The following is a 22,707-nucleotide window of genomic DNA, read 5'->3' as shown; positions in this document are numbered from 1 at the left end:
AGACATCTTTTATACTGCTTCTAAGAACAAATGGATGAAGCATGTAAGAGATTGGCCATCTTATTGAAACAAGAACATGAACAAAAGTAATTAAATATATTAATATTCAATATTATTATTATAATAATTCTATCATGCATGTTGTTTACAAAATGTGTGAATAAAGTGTACAAACAAAGTGTATCATACACCCAATAATATAACCTGTAAATGATGTTGAAATATTTACAATCAAAATCCAATTCAATTATCCCATCCTATTATGATAATTATTTGTTAAACCCTAAATTTAGAGTGTTATTATTCTTGTTTGTACTTTTCTTTAAATTCTTCCATTTCTTTATCAATTTGAGATTTAATTAATTGTTGAGAAGTTTGAACTTCTTGGTCACTAAGTAAATAAGCTTTCTTTTCTTGATTTAAAATTCTAAAAGCTTCAATATTAACTCTATTAATCATATTACCAAATCCCATATTTGAAAAGTATAAATAACTAACACCCAATGTACTAGTAATAAATAACATGGCAGCTGTAATTTTATCTTTTGGTTTCTTCCATAATAAACCAGCTGTTGCTAAAGATGATAAAATTAAAGGCTTTTCATGTGAAGATGCAATATCTCTCATTTTGGCAACATTTAATGAAAATGATTCTTCAACTTGTTGTTCAAATGTTGCAAATCTAGGATCAACATATGGAATACGACGATATCCTTTTTGATCAAAATTAAATACAGGATAATTAAATTGATATTCATCATTTCTTAAAATATCTTTTAATCTTTTATCTTTCTTTTCACTTAATTCATCAAATTCCATTCGGAATTGTACTTGAGGTGCATCTTGTTTATCATTTAATGGTTTTGTTATTATTACATTCTTATTTTCATTAATATGTGATTCCGAAATTTCAATGACATCAGGTTTAAAAATTTCATCCGCAATATGTTGTTCTACCTTTTTATCTTGACTCATTTTTTTTAATTTGAATTTTAAATTATTTTAATCGCATAAATAGTTTATTATCTGTTGCATTGAAAATTAATCTTATTGAAACATTTGTATAATAATTTATTTGTTATGACTTTTTCGTGGACATTTTTTTAAAAATTCTTGTTTTTCCAATTCAACTTGTTCTCTTCTTGAAAGTGTTTTTTGCTCCAGCGATAAAGTTGAAGAGGAATTATCAAAACATTCTCTAAATCTACTTGTTGCTTTCCTTGTCATTTTCAATTTAGATTTAAAATCACTATATAAATCAGTATTGGTTTCTTCTTTTGGAATTGTTTTTGGATTATGTGAAACTCTAGCTTGAATATGATCGAAATTTGAATTCTTTTTTGATTTTTCAGGTAATGGAGCTTTCATTGTTGCATCCAACAATTTTACAATTTCAATCTAATATGAATTATTAAGTATATATTTATCAATAATATTTAAATACTTACAGCTCTCTTTCTTACTTGATCATCTGGATCCTGTATTGCTCTCACATATCTCAATATATCATCTCTATGTACATGCATAGATCTTCTACTAGTTGAAGATCGAAATGATAATAATCTATCTGTATCTACAGTTGCAGTATAATTCTTATTAAGTGAATGAGTTGGATTATCAACTTTGTGTATTGGTGATGATTTTAAATTATGATGAATTCCATTGACTTGATGTTTTAATTCTTTCAATTTTTGTTCAATTACTGAATTGGGTATATTGGACATTTCATTAATTTGCGAAATATCTAATTGTAAACTAGAGTCATTTATCCTAGATGAATTTAGTGTACTATTAGTTGAATTAAATGACAAATTATTTGAAACATTAAAACTATTGGAAATATCTTCATTTCCCTCAATAGAACTTTGATTTGATAATTTCTTAAGAATGCATGGAGTTGAAGATGGAATTGGTAAAGGAGTATTAGGGGAATAAAATTGAGTATTATCAGAATCATCAATTAATTGTAAATGTTCTAATCTTTGTTGATAGGCTATTGAAGGTGGAGTACTCATCATGGTCATCATTGGTGATCCAAAATATTCATAATCTGATGTATTACTTGAATTTAATGTCATATTTTGAATTTGAGAAGGAATATGAATATAATCATCATATTCTTCTTCCATTATACTTTGATTAATACTTGATTGACCATCATTGTGAATAATACTACTAGGAGGAGGTGGTGTTGAGTTAGGAATTGGTGATTGATTGATTGTATTATTTGTATATATAACCATGCTATCATCTTGAATTGAACGCTTATTAACTAAGGTTGGTGTTGTTGTGGGTGAATCACCATTTTCATATTTATATGGTGTTGTTATTGATGGTGAGGTGTTTAGTTCTGATAAGGCTTTTGTTGTTGAGGTGGTGGTGGTGGTTTGTTGTTGTTGTCTGAAGGGCTTTTTATTAGCCTTCTTGTTATTGAGGTTTTTTGGTTTTTTCATAATAAATACAGTAAAATGTTATCTAGGCTTTTTTTTAAAAGTTTAAACGTTATATCTCAATATGTACCTGTAATGAACCTTAACAGGATTTTGGAGGTTTGTTAATTTTGTGTTTTATATCAAACCTTCCCAAAAATCAGTAACATGATTGAGTGAAATAATTATTATATTATGATATTGATTGATATTGACAAACAATTTCTATTGATGTTGATATTATTAGAGAGATTCAGTTCAATATTAAAATTTCAATTATTCCGAATTTATTTCTTTTCATTATTTACTACTCTTCTCTTTAAAGGTATACCATTAGTAACAAATGTAGCCATTGGATCATATTTTGATGAAGGATTAAATAATTTTTGATAACGTAAATACATCATTCTGACTGAATATTCTCCCAACGATATAAGAGCACCCGAAATAAAAGGAACAACAACTACGGATGATAATTTAGAAAATACAGGTGTGAATACAGAAAAGATTGATGATAATGATGATGAAGATTGATTATCAAGAACTATTGGAGTACTAGTGGTTGTTGTTGAAGTCATATTTTTTATCTATTTTAATCAAATAATAATATTAAATATTATTATTAATATAATAATTGATCAAAGGCCTGGAAGAACTTGACTAAATATATTTCAAAAGTTTACAAGTTAGTATTCAATCAATTCTACAAATAACCTTGTTGTAGATTGTTTCAGAATCTGATCTTTAATCAACTACAAGATTCATCATCACGGGATTCTTTTGATATTATTAATCATCAAACACAATAAAAATATAAAAAAATGACAACTCGTTTTCCTTTAAACACCAACCCAACCATAATGAAAAAAGTAGCCTCTTCAACATCAAGTAATCTTACAACTCCAATGATTCATTCATCATCAAATAATTTTACAACCAATGCAACAAATCAGGAAGAAAATTTTACTCTTCATGAATGGAAATTCCAAACATTAAAAACACCAATTTTAAATCAAACAGAAATGGATGAATTAAAAGATGAATTGGATGTTTATGCACTTCCAGAACAAACATTTAATTCATATTTATCAATTAAACATGGTAATTTTGAATTTAGTTATCTTCCAAAAGATTGTATTAAATTTGCAAGAAATCAAGTAATTAATCAAATTGAACATTTACAAAAAATTAAAGTAAATTGTTCTGATACTTGGGCAAATAAGAAACTTGATGGAGAAGAAACTATTGTATCTGAAAGAGATGATAAAATTGATTGGACATTTACAACAATTTACAAAGGAACAACAAATCAACAAGCAAATCAAACATCAAGAAAAATTGATTATGAACTTTTAAAAAGAAAAGATGATCCAATTTTATTCTATGATGAAATTGTATTATTTGAAGATGATTTACATGATCATGGTGTTTCACATTCAACTGTCAAAATTCGTGTTATGAATCATTGTTTTTATGTTTTAATGAGATTCTTTTTACGTGTTGATGGTGTTTGTGTTAGATGTATTGAAACTAGATTATTTCATAAATTTGGAGAAGATCACTTATTACGTGAATTTTCAATTAGAGAATCTGCTTGGAAAGATTTGATGAATAATCATTCTTTTAATGCTCAATTCAGTTTTGATCAAACTGTAATTTCAAATCCAAATATTCTCTCTCCATTGTTAAAGATTAAACAAGAATATACTGATGAAATTAAAATTGAATAATTTCAATTTCTTCCTCCTTTAACCCCTCCTCTTAATTTCATTATTATTATAATAATAATTATATATTCATATATATGTAAATAAAATTAATTCAAAGCTTTGAATAACGTTGGGGTGGTTCTTTTGTTGGTGTATTCTTGTTAATTGATTTGGTTTTGGATGTTGTAGTCTTTTTCTTATTAGTACTACTACTTGTAGATTTCTTTGATGGATTCAAATCAGATTCCATTTGTTTTAATTCTCTTTGATAATCATTATAGGCAGCTGCATGAAGAGTTTTCAAATCATTTTCACTCAAATCAGATGCCAATGAATCCTTATTAGTAATTTTAGCAAAATTATATTGAGATTTATCCATAAAATCATAAATACTCTTTATAATATCCAAAGTAACAGTTTGTAATTTTGGTTGAAAAGCAGGTGATTTTACAATCTTTTTATCCAAAGTGAAAAACATTCCAATAATAGTTTGTTTAGAATAAGTATTCTTCTTTTTTTCATCAGATAATAAATCATCCAAATTAATATCTTGAATTAAAGGTCTCATTCCAAATAAATTTGCAATTTCACCATTTAAATCTGCCCAAATATTAATACCAGATGGAACATTTTTAGTATTCAAATCAAATGTTTCCAAACTTGGACAAGTAATAAAAATATGAATATTCTTTTGTTGTTTTGATAATACTACCGATGATTTAAATGATTGTAATAAAGAAGTTGTAAATTGATCAGTTGAGTGATCAGCCTTTGGAAAGAAAATTAAACAATGGCTTTTTGTTAATTCATCACTTGATAATTGATTTCTATTTCCTAATATTAATCCTAATAAACTTTTTCTTCCTTGAATTGTAAATTTAGGAATTTCACTTCCAGTTGCGAGGGCTTGTTTATAATACCAAAACCACCAAGTTCCAGGTTTTTTAACTACATTTGATGTTGTTGTTGTTGCTGTTGTATCAAGAAACCCATCATGATCATTATTAGATGTTGTTGATGCTGCTTTGGATTTCCTAGTTGATGTTTTCTTTTTAATTTCCAATGATTGACTTGATGATTTGGTTGAAGCCTTTTTTAAAGGCTTTTTTATAGCCTTCTTTTCAGTACCTCCTCCTGCAACATTATTTGAAGATGCTAATTGAGACATTTTTTTCAATTTTATTTTTAATATTATAATAATTATTGAATATATATCAAAAATATTATTATTATTAAAATAATCATTTATTCTCATATGTACATTTAAATATAATCATTCATCATATCTTTATCATATCTTTATCATTATCATGAAATATATATCAAATATTTTTGTTAACAATTTAATTTTAATTGATTATATTTTTGTTCTAATTGATTAATAAAATCATTTTCATCTTGATAACCATCATTATATTCACATCCAGATGAATTATCAGAATCATAATCAATTGTTGAATCAATAATTTCATCATCAACTTCTTCATTTCCACAATTATTTGAAATTGTTGTTCTATCTTCATCTTCATCTTCATCAATTACAATACTTGAATCTTCTTCAATATCAAGTGTTGAAGAGGAACTTGAACGATCTAATAAATTAGAACTTGAATTGATATTTCTACTTGTTACCTTTTTAGGTGATTTTAATTTTTCTAAATCTTCTTTTGGTGTTTCTGAAAATTGTAATTCTAATTTAAAATCATCTGGGAATGTACTCTTACTTTTAATTTTATCAATTTCTATTTTTTGTAATGTTACACTATTATTTTGTGGTATAAATTGAGTATTTAACCATAAATGGAATAATAATTTAGTTTTTGTTAAATTAACTTCATAAAATAAAATTTTTAAATCTCCACAAATTGGAATCTTTTTTTTAACTTGTTGTAATGGAATTGTAATTAAAGATTCACTTTCTCTTTTAGATTTATATTTAAATGAACATAAAACTTCTCCATCTTTATCTCTAATTTCCATTTTAAAACTTGCTCCTAAAATAGAAATAGGTGGATTAAATAATAACATTAAATCTAAATAAAGTGTTGCATTTGGTCTTGGATATTGAAATCCATTTTTAACATATTCACTAAAATATTCAACATAACGTCTCTGAGAAGGAATTGTTACACCTTCCTTATTTCTAGTTCTAGATTCTGCATAGAAATCCATTGAATTGATTGGATCTTTATGAGATCCATTATATAATAAATAGGCACATATCATTGTACCAGTTCTTCCTATATATATATATATTTATATTAGATATTTACATATATTTATATATATATTAGATATATTTACATATTTATATATATATTAGATATGTTATTATTATTGTAAAAATGATTTTAAAATTCAGCATTGATTATAATATTATTATACTCAAGTACTTTACCTTTACCTGCTTTACAGTGAATAATTGCAACATTTCTTGGATCTTGTTTTAACCATTCATCCATAGAACGACAACAAGGTAACATCATTTCAAATGGTGGAGCATTATGATCTGAATTAATGAATTTCATCAATGTTTCAATAATGAATTATTTAAATATAAACATTAATATAAACATTAATAATAATAATATTATTAGAAACAAACCATCAAATGGAAATCTTTCAACTCTTCCTTCAAAAGAAGAAGGTTCATAGGTTTTTTCAGAACATAAATTATAAACCTTGTAATGTTCTCCGTGATTTCTTTTTAACATTCTTTGTACTTCTTCCATTGGATTACGAAATAATGCTTCCTTTCCTTTATAATGATATGAATTAAAATTAATTATGATGATGAATTATAATGATGATGTAAAAATACATACCAACACTCGGAAAACCCATGGCAATAATATTTGGTGTTACATATGTCAAATCTATAATAACTGTCAATATTTGTGATTACTGACACTTACCAAGATCAAAACCACCTTCTTGATACCTCTTCTTTTTCTTTGAAACTAATCTTCTAGCAATATTCATTTTTTTTCGATTGATTTCTGATAAGAATCGGCTAATTGCAATTACAAATAACTTAGATATTTTAGAGATTTATTTAGTTCATCTTGACGTGTTTCTTAATCCATTCAGTAGTCACAGATTTTGGTCTTTCAATTGGGAGACCCAAAGCTCTGTCCCACAATAAACTAGACAAAACACCAATACCACGAGAAACACCAAACATGACAGTGTAATAATCTTCTTCAACGAGTCCGTAATGTTGCAACAAACAACCAGAGTGGGCATCAACGTTTGGCCATGGATTCTTGGTCTTTCCGTGTTCAGTCAAAACATCAGGAACAACTTCATATAAAGTAGAAACCAATTTGAACAATGGATCGTCCTTCATGTACTTTTGAGCAAATTCTCTTTGACAAGTATATCTTGGGTCAGTCTTTCTCAAAACAGCGTGACCGTAACCTGGAACGACACGTCCACCATTCAAAGTATCCCAAATTAATTGTCTTAAAACTTCCTTAGTTGGTTCTCTTCCATTCAAATCCTTTTGAACTTCCTTCAACCATTTCAAAACTTCTTGATTGGCCAAACCATGCAATGGACCAGCCAAACCGTTCATACCAGCAGAGAGTGACAAGTATGGATCGGAGAGAGCAGAACCAACAAGGTGAGTAGCGTGAGCAGAAACGTTACCACCTTCATGGTCAGTGTGAATAGACAAATATAAACGGAACAATTCAGCAATTTGCTTGTTTCCACCGAAACCCATCATTGAGGCATAATCGGCAGCCCAATCCAATGATGAATCACTCTTAATATATTGACCATTGTGATAAGTCTTTCTGTAGATAATAGAAGCAACAAGTGGCAAACGAGCAATACAGTTCAAAACATCTTCATAAGTATGAATCCAGTATTCTCTCTTGTGAACACCATCTTGATAAGCTTGAGCAAACTTAGAGTCCTTTTGCAAAGCCAAGATAGCCATAGAGAATTGTGTCATTGGGTGGAGATTATTTGGGATGGATTTAACGAATTCAACAGTTTTTGGATCAACTTGTTGGGCTCTTTGTTGCAAGTCAGCTCTCAAACCTTCGGTTTGTTGAGGAGTTGGGACTTCACCAGTTAACAACAACCACAACATAGCTTCTGGGAGAGGTTCTTGACCACCTTGAGCCTTTGTCAACTTTTCTTGACATTCTGGAATGCTGTAACCTCTGAATCTGATACCTTCTTCAGGATCCAAGAGAGAAGTTTCAGTGACTAAACCCTTGATACCTCTCATACCTTCATAGGCCATTCTAACAGTAGTATCACCGAGGGAGACATTACCAAATTTTTCTTTAATTTCCTTGAGTTCGGCTTGCTTTTGTGGAATTTGAGCAGCCAAAATTGACTTTAATTCAGCAGAGTAATATCTTTGTTGAGTAGAAGCCTTGGAGAGGATCTTGGTGAGTTTAAGAGAAGATCTCATTTTTTATGTTATACAGATGGTGTTGTTGCTTTTTTTTTAAAAGTGAACAATAACATCCGAGCTTTAATACAAGATGGTTTTGTAAACAGTGGTTCTTCTGAGCAAAGCGCAAGCGATTTTGACTCTTTCTCTTGTAACAGTGACGCGCTTTGTTTTTTCGCCATTTTTCTAAATGCGGATTTGTATAAACCTCCGAGTCTCTGTGAATAAGCATAAAAAGGCGCTTACTCTCGAATATTAAGGAGCTTTCAGAGACTCTTCTTACAACTAATACTCTCCTTATCTGTACCAAACAAAACCCTTGATCATTTCTGCATAATTCACTTCTAGTGATGGTAAAACAAACTCGTTGCGGTCTCGGTCTGCAGCATCAATTCATTGTACAGTATAATAAGGGATTTATTATAGCGAAATTGATGCTTACTACTGTTATGTGTTTGGCCGATTCACTTTGGCGATTAAGTGGAGGCACACAAACCAGAACAGAAAATCCTTCCAGCTCTCATTGATTTGAATCCTATAGCCTTATTTAATGTGTTTGTAATCATCATATCAATTAAAATGTTGATTGCTGTTCATTAAGGATATGAGAGGTGGGACAAGTGTTTGCCTTGATTAAATTCTAATACAACAAACTTGTCTGGATAATTTATTTCTATTCGGAGGATTTGAGGAAGCACATGACGTCATATTGGATCAATGTCCTGTCAACTCCGCTATTGGCATTTCACATTGTAAAATTTTTTAAAAACTCTAATCCGCAGAAAGTAAACAAATTGATTGAATGCAGCATCTTGTTACTAGTCAACTGTAGATCTCAATTTTCAGTGCATTTGTGATGATGAATTTGAGGATCCTGTTCATAATACGATTTAATTGTCCTAATTTTCAATCCTCTCTACATTCTTACAAAAATTGCATACTTCTACTATCATCATGTTTATCAGTTCGGATTTTCGGAAGCTAATCAAAATAACATCATATCAAACAATGAATGTATTTTAATACCATTCAATCAAAATGTTGCATAAAATGCTGATTGGACCAAGAACAAAGATGTATTANATTAGGAAATTACTTAATTTTATCCATCATCATTGAGATTAAATTCAAAGGCAAGGTTGGATGAGTTGAAAACAATTCAATATGAAATTATTTCTATCAATTTGAAGAAGTTAAATATGAAATCGGAAAATATGAATTCATAAATGATTTATTTGTTTGATACATTCAAATTTCACCGTTGAGAGCTTTCTCACTGATTGTACGATTCTTGAAATCAATTCCACAATATTCAGAAAATTCATCTGTTTCATTATTGGATAATGTCATTCCAAGATAATTCATTACATCTTCTTGAGATGATTGTCTAATAACTTTGATTTGTTCTGAATCGTGCTCCTTTGCCGTGCTTTCATCAATTTGAATGATTTGAGTTTGTGTTAATTTTCCAAAATTTTCAATAAAACTATTCCAATTATCAAATGTTAGTTTAGCTTCCATAGATTCATTTGATAACTCCCAAAATACCTTTCTATAACTTCTCTTCCACAAGTGATAAATGATTGGCTCAGTTGGTGAGAATAACTTGTATCCTTTAGATATGAATTTTTTAAGCATGTACATTTCCTCACCAAAGAAAATAAATGGTAATTCATTATAGGGGCATTCTTTTACAATCTTTCCAAAACTGAATGCAAAACCTGCTGCAAAGAATAGTGAAGGAATTGGTTTTTCAATATGATTTTCCAAAACAATTTTAGCTCCCAATCTAACCATTTCAAATCCATTATCATCCTTTGAAAATGTTTTAGCAACAATGATTGTTGGTTTGGCATGTTCGGGAATTTGATTTGGTTGTTCATATCCTACTGGATATGTAGATAGAATGGAATGTTTGCTTCCATCATCAACTTGTTTCAATTGTTTGATTAGTGTAACATCCCATCCTTCATCAAATCTCATATGTGAATCAATTTGTAAGTAATAATCTTCTTGATCATATAAATTTTGTTGAATTAAATATCGAGCAAAACATGGGCCTTGTGATTGTTTGTAATTTAAAACAATTTCCTTAATTTGTTTAGAGTAAGATTGATTTCTATAATCGAATACATCATTAATTGAATCATTTTCTTCAACTTGTAAACATATACCGACACGCAATCTATTTGGATAATAAGCCTTTTTAAACATGTCATTAATAGTGTGTTGTAGCTCAGAATCTCTATATGAACAAATAGAAATAAATATTGTACTTTGTGTTAAATCATTAATTTGCTTCCACACATCCTTTTTCCCATACATCCACATTGTTAATGAAAATCTATCTGAGAGTGATGGTAAAACTTCATGATAATATTCACTTGAAAAGCTCAAAAGTCTATTAAATAATGGTTGAACTGTTGCTTCATTCTCTGCATTTTCCTTAAATTGATAATTATATGGTTTTCTAATATCGTTATCAAATGATCTTTCCTTTCTATATAATTTCAATGATCCACCATTAATTTCCTTATTGAAATATAATAAAAATGTTAATCTTCTATCAGATGATTGAAGTGGTGAAGCATCAGCATGTCTAATATATCTAGCTCCATTAGTATAAAAAGCAACTTGAATACTATTTCTATCTAATTCCAAATCGAATAAATAATTTAATACACGTCTAAAATTATTCAATTTTGAAAGAGTTTCCTTCAATGGAGTTTTATCAGGTACATCGGAATCAGATAACCATTTAAATAAATCTCCTCTTAATTCAGTATTAACATATTTAGCTGATCCTTCACCTATACCTGCTTGATTTAATTCATTCTTCATATTTAATAATTGATCTTTAGTATTACTAGTTAATTCTTCATTTTGAAAATCATCTTTCACAAAGAAACCATCATTTTGAATAGAATTAATTAAATCAAGAATAAATAATTTATCTTGTTGTGAGAATTCGTGATGATAATAATCGTTGTCGGATGATGATTTTTTAGATGATTGATTTTTCTTTTTACTATCATCAGCATCATTTAAAGATGAAAGCATTGATAGGAGTTTTAATTTGAGATCGGGTGTGAGATTGGTCAAGTCCATTTTTTTTTAATCAATTTCAATTCTTTTACAATGAAAAGCAAAATGTCAAGTTTTCATTCTATTTGTTGTTTTGATATTTTCTAATAACTTGAAATAACTGAAAATATTACTTCTTTCAGTTGGTTCTTGATACCAATAATCGTGCAATAATTTCACTAATTTTTCGTATTTAATTTGGGAATATCGACTTGTTTCGTATTGGCCCAAAACCCTTGAAAACATGTCCAAATTATCCAATGTTTTCTCCCAATTCAAAATCATTGCTCAAGGAACTCATTCAATGGAGCTAGTTTTACACTCAACTTTATCATTTATACATTATCTGATGTTTGACATTGTCAAGTTTAGGATAAATGGTAAAATGAAATATTGAATAGTTTGGCAGCATTCAGCCAAAATACACTTAATCAGAGAACAAACATTTAATGTGGAGGAATACGTGCTAAATTATTGTGTATAATTCATTGGTAAAGGAACTATTGTGATAGAATATAATAAGTTGGTCAATAGTTGATTTTAGGAATATTCAAATTTTATTACAATAAAGTTGATGGAATTTAAGGCTGAGAAATTGTTGTATTTCAATTAAATACTGTAGTGCTGTCCAAGTTTGGTGAAAATACAAGAAATCGAACTAGAAATGTCATTGTAAAAGTCAACTTTCTAATATTGACAATTTTAAATCCCAAAGAGAGTGCATACATCCACAAAAGGACAATAATGAACCAATGCCATTTTATTTCAACAAATTAACATTTATGGCCACCAAATATGTTACAAAATGTGAAATTTTGTTTATTAAAAGCTTTCCACAAGTTTCGAATAACTGTAGTCAAAAGTGAATTACAGTAAAATTAAAAAGAAGATATACCTTTTTAACAAATACAACTTCACACTATTAAATTTCCTGCAAAATCTTACACATACGGAAGTGAATCTCAAAAGCAAGTTTTAACTAAAAAGCAACTCATTTCCCCAATGAAAAATGTTTTCAAATAATTTATTGAATAGATAGACCAAATATAGCAAGCATGTATTCACACAAAGCTTGTTGAAAAGACACTCGCACAATTTGTGAAATAATCCTTTTCACATTTTTTGTAAGAAAAAGACTCTTCGCTTTTAATGTTGAATGCAGGGACTATGCTTGGTCTGTACTAATTGTTAATTAATCATTTAATACAATGACAATGGAACTCAATTTTATTGAATTACAAGTGTTTCGAATAAAACTTTACTCAATTGAATGTGAAATCTCATTAACAAAGATAGTTCCAAATGAAAAAGTGGAATCTTTGTCATTTAATATAAAAGAGATAGAATATTGTTTAATGTGGTTTTTCATTCCTTGAGTGAAGTTAATATGTGAAGATGTCTTCCTTATAGAGCTCACATTGGCTTACCTGTCAATTGTCAAGTAAATGACCGTGAAGCACACAAAGTCCAAAACCATCAAAAAGTAATTTTCATGCTTGCCGCTCTTCGTAAATCAAGAAGAATCGCTTGATGCAAAAACAACAAACAACAATCAAAATTCACTACACATTTCTTTCAAGATTGTTCTTAAAAAAAAACAACACACTGCTCCCTCACTTCTGCTCTGAGCATTCATACAACAACATTAGCGGAAAGTAGCCTTGATCTGTCCACTTTAAGCCTTATCGTGTGTTGCGTTTTTATCAAGCCTTTGCTGACTACAACAACAAGTAACCATACAACAACAACAACCTGCTAGTTATTAACAGCGTTCACTCTAATCTCTCTATTACATCTAACTGAATAGTCAACTCACTTTTTACTCAATCGACATGAAGCCTACAAAACAGTTCAAAGGACTTATTAATTACAAGCCTTCTAGTAGTAATTCAAGACACGGCAGTACTATTGAAGATGATTCATCATCCACCACTGATGACAAAGATAACAAACAGAGAATTGAGTTTGTTCATCACAAGCTCACTTCACTTTTACTTCGTTTAAATGATTTAGTTCTTATCATTGTTCCAGAAGAGTTTGAAATATTACAAACACTTGATCCAATGTTGCATGGTAAGGTCGGAACAATTGTTGGTTTAGGCCATTTTGATGAAGATGAATGTGAAGATTTAGTTCAAATTGAAATTGAAAACAAAAAGACTAATTCAATTGACCATACCATAACTCACAAACAATGTGAAACTGTTTCCGTTCCAAAGTTTTGTGTCTGTTTGAAGGCTGAAGTTTTTAATGAAAGAAAAGAAAGGTACCTCTCACAGAGAAGAGCCAGATCATATGATGCTCTCTCAACCTCTTCCACCACTTCTAGTACAGTCTCAGACATTTCTCTAACTAGCTTGCTTTCTACTACCCGTTCACTTTCTCCAGAGTGTTTCCCTTCAAATAACTTATCCTCACTCCTTGTTTCACCTTCCAAACAACATACCAGCTCACCTCCAACCACTTCTAATACCACCAACAGTTGCAGTCCAAAGTATTCTCTAGGTCCAAAGAAGACAACTTCCATTCTTAATAGACAAAAGAGATTCCACAGCAGTGCAACAGCTCCTCCTCCACTTCTTTCCTCCACTTCTACCTTTTTCCAATCATCAACTACTACACAAGCAGTTGGAAATAACAAGAGACCTCTCTCCTCACCAGGCAAGACAAGTAAGAAAAGCTCCTACCAATTTTCCTCAACTAATAGTCAATTTTCCTCAAAACACGACACTGATAATGATGTTGATATGAGGGACAATTTTCTCTCTCAATCAGTCCCAAAGTATATCAACAGTTTTATGCTTTCTGATTTTGAAAGTAGCAACATCTTCTCTGCTGACATTCCAAGTGAAAAAGTCAATAGACAAAGACGAGTCCAAGATATTGAAATGACAGAAAGTTCTGAAAGAGTATCGTAAATAAATATATTCTTGGCAAATCCATTATTTCTTCCTCTTTGAAAACTGAACTGCAACCATTTACAGAACCTCTCATATTAATTGAGAGAGTTTAGTAACATCTTCCCTCCATTTTTCTTAACGTCAAGCAAGTCATTTTGAAAAAAATGCCACTCCTTACATCATCAAATTATGAGGGTTATGGAGAGAGGAGTCAAGCATCATCACCTGCAAGAAATTCAGCCTTAAAAAATCATCATACAGGAGATGACCCAACAATTATGCACTTGGAATCAACGAAAAATGGATTTTCAAGATTGTTTGTTTCTAAACCATCTCCCTACGCAGAGCATTCGTCATCTTCATCAAATAGATATGCTCCCTCACCAACAAATTCTCGTCCAACAGTGTTTTCCTCAAAAACCTCAACACCAACTACCTATGCAACTAATAATCCTTCTCTTTCTCCCTCTCTAACGTTATTAAATGACGCCGAACGTCCAACATCATCCCTTGCAATCAATCATACACCTGGTCATTTCTCTGCTATCAAATTTCAAAGACAAATTCCTTCTCTTTCACCTTCTTCCCCAAGAGCCTCATCTACTCAATACAGAACAACAAATGAATATTCTCCCTCAACTGCAACATTAAGCAACAATAATACGGAACAATATGTTCCTCATACAAACCCAGAAAAAAACAGACCGCGCTCACCTTCTACAAATTTTGCGCCAGAAACTCAAACGTTTGATCCAGCAATCTTTAGGAGAAGAGCAGCCTCTCCAACTGTATTTAATACATCATCAAATAATAACAAAGCAGCTGTTGAGGAACATCATCATTATTATTATTTAGCTAATAAGGAAAAAATTGGAACACAACAACAACGAATGAGAAGAGAATCACCAACATTAACTCCAAGGGATCGGGAAATGTACATTAGTAAATCCCCTCATCCTTTCTTATCTACAATGTCAAGAGCAAATACAACACCAAGTACGGCATATTTTACTCCTCCTTCGTTTAAACCTTATGATTTTGAATCGGAACAAAAATCAGGAAGACAAAGTGGAATTTCTGTTGGTATGAAGGAAATTGAAATTTCACCTCGTAAAGAAAAGGAAGATCTCATCAAACAACTTTTACTGAGTGAAAAAACAGATAAAGCCTTCAAAATGGCAGAGGTACAACAAGAGAAAATTAAGAATGTGCAAAACAGCTACTTTACTGAGGAGTTTGCAACATCTGACATTGAACCAATCAAAATTTCTACTTCAAGACCTAAAAAGACCTCAATAATATTCAATAATCATGATGAGGGTAATACCACAGATAACGAAGATAGAGAAATTGTAAATATTCTTTCACAAATCAAAAAATCGAGAACAGCAATTAATGAAAATACTAATGTTAAGCCTCAAATAACACCAAAAAAAGAATCTCCAATGAAACAGAATATTTCTTTTGGGGAGGATAAACAAGGTTTAATAGATGTGAATTTATTTAAACAAAAAGAATTTTCTAAAACAACATTGATAGACGAGATTCAAAAGAAGAACAGGGAAATTATTGACCTCAGAAATAAGATCATCAAATTGCACTCAATGAATACCAATTTAGAATCTCAAAACAAATCTCTGGAAGACTCGCTTGAAGCCCTTCAATTTATTTCTAGCAGCAAGGATACAGCTGTGTCAGAGTTAAATAAGAGAATAGATGAGCTTCAAGTTAAATTGGATTCTGATTCCCAGACTCATACAAATGTGATTGAGGGTTTAAAAAAGACAATTGAATCGCTCAACCAAAACCTAAGAGAAAAAGAAGTTCAAGTAAGAGATCAAGACAGACAACATTTGAGGCCAATAATCGAAGAGCATAACAGGACAATCAGAGAATTAAGATCTGACATTGAAAGAGAAAGGCTTCACTACGAGGAAAAGAAAGCAAGGTTACTGGAATTAATTGCTTGCAAAGAGGATGAGATTAGAAAGAATGGAGAAAAAGACAAGCAAATTTTGGAACTCAATGCATTAATAGAGAGAAAGGATCAAGAAATAAGAACTCTCAAACTGTTCAGTGAAAATAATTTGCAAGAAATTGATAGATTCAAAAAACAAACACAACACCTTCTCGAAGAAAGAAGAGACTTTACTGAACAAGTGAAAGAAGAAATAAGTGTTCAAATCAAAGAAGGGCAGACAAAAGAGGAAAGAATCCACTTTTTGGAAAATCTAGTTGAGAAATACAAAAAGAAACTTGTTGGTGTTATGGATGATAACGAAACAAAGAAGCAAGAGTTATTGAGATTAATTGAGGAGGAAAGAAGAATATCAAACTCTCTAAGAACAGAAAATTTCAAATATAAGAACAATGAGAAGGCATTCCAACAAATAGACTTTATTAGAAGAAATATGTCGTCAACTATTAAGGATGTGAACAATCTTTTAACACTTGTAGAGACAGACGGATTGGAAACTTCACAATCTAAACTTTTTAATCAGCGTAAGTATTGTCTCTCGTTAATATCTAATCGATTTTAGAAATTTCTACTGAAGGAGATCTATTGACATTGTCATCAATGTTAACACAACAAACTGACACATTAAAGAATAGACTCACAGAGAGGTATGCTGGACAGCTAGGTGACTGTTTAACACAATAAACATTCAAATAATTTTTGGAGAATATTGAATATAAAGTTTGGTTGTCAATTCTTTCATGGTTATTTCTGTTGATTCAGGTAAATCAGAATCAGTCATTAAGGCTGGATTTCCAGAAAATGAAGTAAAGGTAGGAATAACAGTATCAGAAGCAACAACAGAATTATCCTCAACTCTACAACAATCGCTTAGAATACATCTTTCTCCCTAAATAATTATTTCTAAATTCTATATAATCCTCTGCTAATTAACTTACAATAACACAATTTTTGCCAATGTACACAAATGAACCAATAGCAGCTGCCTGTACAACAGAATTATCTCCAATATAAACATGATCTCCGATTGACAATTGTAAATAAGCTCCTATATCTTGCATCAATTCCATTCCATAATTTGCAGTTGGTGGTCTAATAATTGCATTTTCTCCAATTATTGTTAATTTTCCAATCTTGATAGTTTGTAAATCTCCTCTCAATATTGCTCCTTTATTAATTAGACTTTTTCCAACCATATGAATATTTGTCATTCCATAAATTCCTGCATCATGATTGACTTTACTTCCTCCCTATAAAATTATAAATATTATTATTTAATAATTCTTCATGTTGATTCTTTATTTCAAGACATACTTTACTATTGAAGAAATCCTCGAATGTAGGAAGAGGTTCCATTTTTTTGTATTATGATATTTCATCATCTAATGATTTGTATTCTTTTGTATTCAATGAAATGAATGCAATAATAATCAAATAATCTAAACATCATGATGATGATGATACTATTTCTTGACAATTAATTCCAAGGATCAGTCCAAAATGATTCTTTATAATATTGGGCAACATCAAAAACAAATTCTTTCTTTTGATGCTTGTTGTGATGATAGTTACGATGTCCTCCTCCATTGTTATTGTATCCTCCTCTACCACCTCTACCACCTCTATGACCTCCTCGACCTCCTCTGTATGCCTTGTTGTAATTTTCCATTTTTTAATTAAATATTTAAATTAAATTGTTGAACGTATTTCTAATATTATGATTTATTCATCAATGTGCAATGTGGAATCAATTTCACTAAATTCATTAAAGTATTCAGTGAAAAGGTCAATGGTTGATTTGATATCAACACAACCACATTGTTCTCTGATAGAGTGCATTGAAAGTTGAGGAATACCAACATCAATGGTACGAATTGAAGTGTTGGAAGATGTAATTGGACCAATTGTGGATCCACAAGCACTATCATTTCTTACAACAAATTGTTGAATTGGAATATTGTGACGTTTAGCCAATTCTCCAAACAAGAATGAAGTATGTCCATTGGTGGCATATCTTTGATTGGCATTAGTCTTGATAACCAAACCTTGATGGATTTGTGGTCTGTGTTTAGCTTGATGCTTTTCAGAATAATTTGGATGGACAGCATGAGCCATATCACATGAAATAATGAATGAGTTTGCAATACAAGCTCCATAAGAGTCAACTGGAGCATTCTTATCAAAGGAGGCATGTGTACATTGAATAACTCTATTAATGGTATCATTAATAAGACTAGAATCAGCACCATAAGAACTTGTACTACCAACTTCTTCATGATCAAATAAACAAATCATTCTAATATCCTTTTCAGTAGCCAAAGTATTCTCGCTGTTAAGGAGAGCTTCAAGAGAAACAAAGCATGATGCCAAATTGTCCAATCTTGGAGCAAAAACAAATTCATTATTTACACCTCCAATAACACCAGGTTGAACATCAGCAATTGACATGTCAAAATCACGAATATCAGCAACATTACATTTCAATTCTTCAGCAATAGCTTTCAATAAAACAGAGTGATGGTTAGCAATAAATCCCTTAGTATTTGGATCATCACTCAATTCTCCCAATTCAGTACCAATAATTGGAAGTAACTATTGAATTTAGTTTACAAAATGTCAAACTACTTACATGGAGTTCAGTATTAGGTTTGAAACCATCAGTTGAAACTTCTCTTTGTAAGTGAATAGCTAAAGAAGGAATACGAAGAATTGGTCTCTTAACTTCGACAAGATGTTGCTTGAATTTTCCTTGTCCATCAGAAAGAATAACTCTACCAGCAACTGTCAAATCTCTATCGAACCAAGTATACCACAAACCTCCACCATACTATTTAATAATATTTCTTCCATTTCCGAAATATAAAATCATCACTTACAGTTTGTACACCAACTTGAAGATAACCAGAACTCTTTTGTGATGAAATTGGTTTAATGACAAGATGAGGACTGTCAGTGTGGGCTCCAATAATTTTCAATCCTGATGTTCCAGCAGCAAATTTTCCACCAACAGCAAATGCAACAATTGTTGAGTGATTTCTGGTGAAGAAATACTTTCCACAAGGCTTAATTTTTTGTTCCCAATTTGCTTCTCTTTCAAAGAGTTGTTCATATCCACTATCTAACAATCTTTTTTTAATTGATCCGACGGCATGATAAGGTGATTTGGATTCATTGATAAAATCAACCATCTTTTGAGTGATCGGTTGAGCATTTGAAAGTTCTTCGAGTGATGGAGCCATTTTTTATTATTGTAATTAATAATAATTATTAAATAAAATACAAAAAGAGTTCTTTTTAGTAAGAGAAATTAGAAAAGAAACATAAAAGAAACATTGGTCAATGATCTTATTATCATTCAAAATTGAATAGTCCTGATGAAGGAAACAGTGTTGCAATAATTAGTAAATTAAGGAAGAGGCGATTTATTTCCATGATTAATAAACAGTTAAGAGCTAATAATATTCATCAATTTCCATCACTTTTGATTTCATTACAAATTATTTACACAATGAATAACGTAATACCTGTGATCTATTCACAAATTGTCAAGTAGCACCCCGGAAAGTGAAACTCCTCATCTCCCACCTTGTGGAAGAATTACAAGAAAAAAATGCAACAACATTCTTCCGTGCGGTTTGGTTGTTTTATCGCAACAGTGTTGGCACTTATTGCCATGTTGGCATTATCTGTTCAACATGTTGAAGCCTCCCAAAAACTCAACCTCTACTATGAACCAAAGGATAAGAGTCCTCTTGCCTATAAGAACATTGAATCTTATAGAATTGTTGACCAAAACAATAACAAGATGAAAATGATGGTCGGAGAACCAATTGCTCAAGTACACTATGAACAAACTGTTAATAAGACTGGTTGGGCTACTTTGAGCTTGAGTACTAATCCAGATCACAGTGATGAAGAACAAGCCTTCGCTGCTGGTTTTATTGAAGGATTTACTACTGGAGAATTAATGCAAGAATATTGGACTGGATATAAACAATATACTTTTGATGATAGTCAAAACAAGCAATTGAATGCATTCTTGGATGGTAACTTCCGTTTCATGAAGAGAAAGATTGCTGAATCAAAGAATTCAACTGATACAAGTGAAAAGCTTTACTGGCATCATGTTGCTTTGGTTTTGGAACAAGTTGAAGGTTTATTTGCAGGTTATTTGAAGGCTATGGCTGAAAAAGATACCTTGCCTCAACTTTCATTGATTGACATGTTTAAATTCCAATTGGATGGTGATATTGAGGATTTGTCAAACAAGTGGTCTCCTCCATCTTTCCACACAATGACTCAATTTGAATTGGAATCATTTGCTATTTTCAAGACTAAATGTAGTGCTTTTGTTAAGTTAAGTCATGATAGAAGCAATGTATTCTTGACTCATGCTACTTGGGATACTTTCCAAAACATGCTCAGAATTTTCAAACATTACAGAATTAACTTTAAGAATGTTCCAGCTAAATTGGTCAGTTTCTCATCCTCTCCTGGTTGGTTGGTTTCTGTTGATGATTTCTACATTACAGATGCTGGTTTGGTTATTACTGAAACTTCAAACAATATTTTCAACTTGACTCTCTATAATAAGGTTGTTCCAGAAACTTTGTTCTACTGGATCAGAAATATTGTTGCTAACAGATTGGCCACTTCTGGTAAGGAATGGACTCAATTGTTTGCCAAGTACAACAGTGGTACTTACAACAATCAATGGATCGTTCTTGATATTAACAAGTTTGTTCCATATGCTAAAACATCTCACCCAGATCTTCTCTACATTTTGGAACAAATTCCAGGTGATTGTAAGATTGCTAGTGTCAGCCATATTCTTGATAGTTCTTATTGGGCTTCTTACAATATTCCATACTTCCCTTATATTTACAACATTTCTGGTTATCCAGCTCAATTCCAAAAGTATGGTGATTTCTGGAGTTATGAACATTGTCCAAGAGCTAACATTTTCAGACGTGATCTTCCAGCTGTTACTGATATTGAAGGTGTTAAATCTTTGATCAGACAAAACAAGTACCAAACTGATCCATTCTCTGGTGGTGATGCTTGCCATGCTGTTGCTGCTAGATGTGATTTGAATCCACCAAATATGAGAGCTCAAGCTTTCGGTGCTATTGACGCTAAGGTTACTGATGTCCACATGGCTAAACTCAATAGAGCTGTTGCTCAATCTGGTCCAACTCATGACACTCAACCTGTTTTCGAATGGACTGCTAACTGGGATAAGACAAATATTCACACTGATCAACCAGTCAGATTTGCTTTTGATTGGGTTAATATGGCTCCTCAACTTTAATTTATTATTAAAATTAATATTTCTTGTATCTTTTGCTGGTATCATAATTGTTGGGCCTTTTGTCTCTCTGGTCACGATTATCCTTGTCTGTATTGTCTCTACTACTATCTCTGTAATAAGAATTGCGTTCCTTGTTATCTCTGTTATCCCTATAGTCTCTATCTTTATGGTTTTCTCTATAATCTCTTCTGTCTCTGCTATTGTAATCTCGAGAATCATATGGTGGATGGTTTCTGTTATTTCTGTATTCTCCACCCTTGCTATCATTAACATCTTTGTAAGGTCTCTTTTTTTGAAATTCAGATTGCGTTCTTGATCGTTCCATCTCTAATTCATATGGATCTTCAAATGAAGTGGTATTGCTTGAAGAAGGACGATGGTTTTTTGGAACAGGATTGACCTTATTTTTGGAAACCAATTGTTTCATAATATTATTCTTTTCCTTTTCAAATTTAGAATGGGATAGTTTTGATTCTGGTGTTGAAGGCGGTGTAGAAACTACTTGTTTTTCAGGAACAACTGTTAGTGGAATATCTTTTGTTTGTAAAATTTGTAAAAGCTTTGAGGCTTCTACAGTTTCCTTTTCCACTATTATTTGTTGTCTTCTCAACCAAAGCGATTCCTGATCTTTGAGATAATTGGTATTAATTGGCTCTTCTGGCCTCTTAGGTATCGTTGGGACAGTAGTTGCTTTGGCTTTCTGTTCTTGAGTTGAATCTACTTTTTTCCTATCATAATTTCTTTTAGCTCCATAAACAGATTCAAATTCATTTTCGCTATGAGCCAACTGTTTTTCTTCCTCAGTCAGAATATTGAGAGGATCATCTCGTAATAATTGATCTCTAAAATCTGCTCGTTTGATCCACTTGGTATTTTCTTTAA

At 31.0% G+C, this 22,707-nt stretch overlaps 14 protein-coding genes across 14 annotated transcripts in view; 5 read left to right on the top strand and 9 right to left on the bottom strand.

Moving 5' to 3' along the window:
- NAEGRDRAFT_66758 (uncharacterized protein) overlaps window positions 1–90 on the top strand; it is a gene marked incomplete at both ends in the record, with an annotated part of 1,138 nt that extends 1,048 nt beyond the window's left edge. Inside the window, one exon of the mRNA XM_002678211.1 lies at window positions 41–90. Within this exon, the coding sequence (XP_002678257.1) occupies window positions 41–90 (50 nt within the window). The remainder of the gene's footprint in view (window positions 1–40) is intronic.
- Window positions 91–300: 210 nt separating this feature from the next.
- NAEGRDRAFT_48550 (uncharacterized protein) lies at window positions 301–975 on the bottom strand (the record flags this gene model as incomplete). The annotated part of the gene is made up of 1 exon (XM_002678099.1): window positions 301–975. One exon carries the CDS (start codon window positions 973–975, stop codon window positions 301–303), a length of 675 nt encoding a protein of 224 aa, XP_002678145.1.
- Window positions 976–1,071: 96 nt separating this feature from the next.
- Window positions 1,072–2,453, bottom strand: NAEGRDRAFT_66756 (uncharacterized protein; the record flags this gene model as incomplete). Its single annotated transcript, XM_002678098.1, has 2 exons — window positions 1,072–1,398; window positions 1,449–2,453. The coding sequence occupies 2 exons, from the start codon at window positions 2,451–2,453 to the stop codon at window positions 1,072–1,074; spliced, it is 1,332 nt and encodes a 443-aa protein (XP_002678144.1).
- Window positions 2,454–3,343: 890 nt separating this feature from the next.
- NAEGRDRAFT_77358 (TIP41-domain-containing protein) lies at window positions 3,344–4,046 on the top strand (the record flags this gene model as incomplete). The annotated part of the gene is made up of 1 exon (XM_002678210.1): window positions 3,344–4,046. A coding segment is annotated over exon 1 (563 nt), but the record flags the coding sequence as incomplete, so codon positions are not given.
- A 204-nt stretch (window positions 4,047–4,250) lies between these two features.
- NAEGRDRAFT_66754 (uncharacterized protein) lies at window positions 4,251–5,306 on the bottom strand (the record flags this gene model as incomplete). Its single annotated transcript, XM_002678097.1, has 1 exon — window positions 4,251–5,306. One exon carries the CDS (start codon window positions 5,304–5,306, stop codon window positions 4,251–4,253), a length of 1,056 nt encoding a protein of 351 aa, XP_002678143.1.
- A 944-nt stretch (window positions 5,307–6,250) lies between these two features.
- On the bottom strand, window positions 6,251–7,120 carry NAEGRDRAFT_33047 (uncharacterized protein; the record flags this gene model as incomplete). The annotated part of the gene is made up of 5 exons (XM_002678096.1): window positions 6,251–6,378; window positions 6,537–6,647; window positions 6,744–6,896; window positions 6,964–7,014; window positions 7,054–7,120. Coding segments are annotated over 5 exons (510 nt in total), but the record flags the coding sequence as incomplete, so codon positions are not given.
- A 43-nt stretch (window positions 7,121–7,163) lies between these two features.
- Window positions 7,164–8,595, bottom strand: NAEGRDRAFT_38914 (mitochondrial citrate synthetase). Its single transcript, XM_002678095.1, has one exon. The coding sequence runs from the start codon at window positions 8,568–8,570 to the stop codon at window positions 7,194–7,196; it is 1,377 nt and encodes a 458-aa protein (XP_002678141.1). The 5' UTR covers window positions 8,571–8,595; the 3' UTR covers window positions 7,164–7,193.
- Window positions 8,596–10,046: 1,451 nt separating this feature from the next.
- Window positions 10,047–10,838, bottom strand: NAEGRDRAFT_2026 (uncharacterized protein; the record flags this gene model as incomplete). Its single annotated transcript, XM_002678094.1, has 1 exon — window positions 10,047–10,838. A coding segment is annotated over one exon (792 nt), but the record flags the coding sequence as incomplete, so codon positions are not given.
- A 2,630-nt stretch (window positions 10,839–13,468) lies between these two features.
- NAEGRDRAFT_66750 (uncharacterized protein) lies at window positions 13,469–14,554 on the top strand (the record flags this gene model as incomplete). Its single annotated transcript, XM_002678209.1, has 1 exon — window positions 13,469–14,554. The coding sequence occupies one exon, from the start codon at window positions 13,469–13,471 to the stop codon at window positions 14,552–14,554; it is 1,086 nt and encodes a 361-aa protein (XP_002678255.1).
- Window positions 14,555–14,700: 146 nt separating this feature from the next.
- Window positions 14,701–17,198, top strand: NAEGRDRAFT_66749 (uncharacterized protein; the record flags this gene model as incomplete). The annotated part of the gene is made up of 3 exons (XM_002678208.1): window positions 14,701–16,018; window positions 16,931–17,038; window positions 17,077–17,198. 3 exons carry the CDS (start codon window positions 14,701–14,703, stop codon window positions 17,196–17,198), a joined length of 1,548 nt encoding a protein of 515 aa, XP_002678254.1.
- A 4-nt stretch (window positions 17,199–17,202) lies between these two features.
- Window positions 17,203–17,761, bottom strand: NAEGRDRAFT_32933 (uncharacterized protein; the record flags this gene model as incomplete). The annotated part of the gene is made up of 2 exons (XM_002678093.1): window positions 17,203–17,403; window positions 17,453–17,761. Coding segments are annotated over 2 exons (510 nt in total), but the record flags the coding sequence as incomplete, so codon positions are not given.
- A 475-nt stretch (window positions 17,762–18,236) lies between these two features.
- Window positions 18,237–19,753, bottom strand: NAEGRDRAFT_66747 (uncharacterized protein; the record flags this gene model as incomplete). Its single annotated transcript, XM_002678092.1, has 3 exons — window positions 18,237–19,106; window positions 19,144–19,341; window positions 19,391–19,753. The coding sequence occupies 3 exons, from the start codon at window positions 19,751–19,753 to the stop codon at window positions 18,237–18,239; spliced, it is 1,431 nt and encodes a 476-aa protein (XP_002678138.1).
- A 575-nt stretch (window positions 19,754–20,328) lies between these two features.
- On the top strand, window positions 20,329–21,852 carry NAEGRDRAFT_36416 (uncharacterized protein; the record flags this gene model as incomplete). The annotated part of the gene is made up of 1 exon (XM_002678207.1): window positions 20,329–21,852. The coding sequence occupies one exon, from the start codon at window positions 20,329–20,331 to the stop codon at window positions 21,823–21,825; it is 1,497 nt and encodes a 498-aa protein (XP_002678253.1). The 3' UTR covers window positions 21,826–21,852.
- NAEGRDRAFT_48540 (uncharacterized protein) overlaps window positions 21,839–22,707 on the bottom strand; it is a gene marked incomplete at both ends in the record, with an annotated part of 3,491 nt that continues 2,622 nt past the window's right edge. The window contains one exon of the mRNA XM_002678091.1: window positions 21,839–22,701. Within this exon, the coding sequence (XP_002678137.1) occupies window positions 21,839–22,701 (863 nt within the window). The remainder of the gene's footprint in view (window positions 22,702–22,707) is intronic.

This window comes from Naegleria gruberi (assembly GCF_000004985.1).
Source record: "Naegleria gruberi genomic scaffold NAEGRscaffold_19, whole genome shotgun sequence".
In the NCBI taxonomy this organism is placed as follows: Eukaryota; Heterolobosea; class Eutetramitea; order Acrasida; family Naegleriidae; genus Naegleria; species Naegleria gruberi.
Note: the sequence above shows the minus strand (reverse complement) of the source record. Positions and strands in the feature narration are given on the sequence as shown.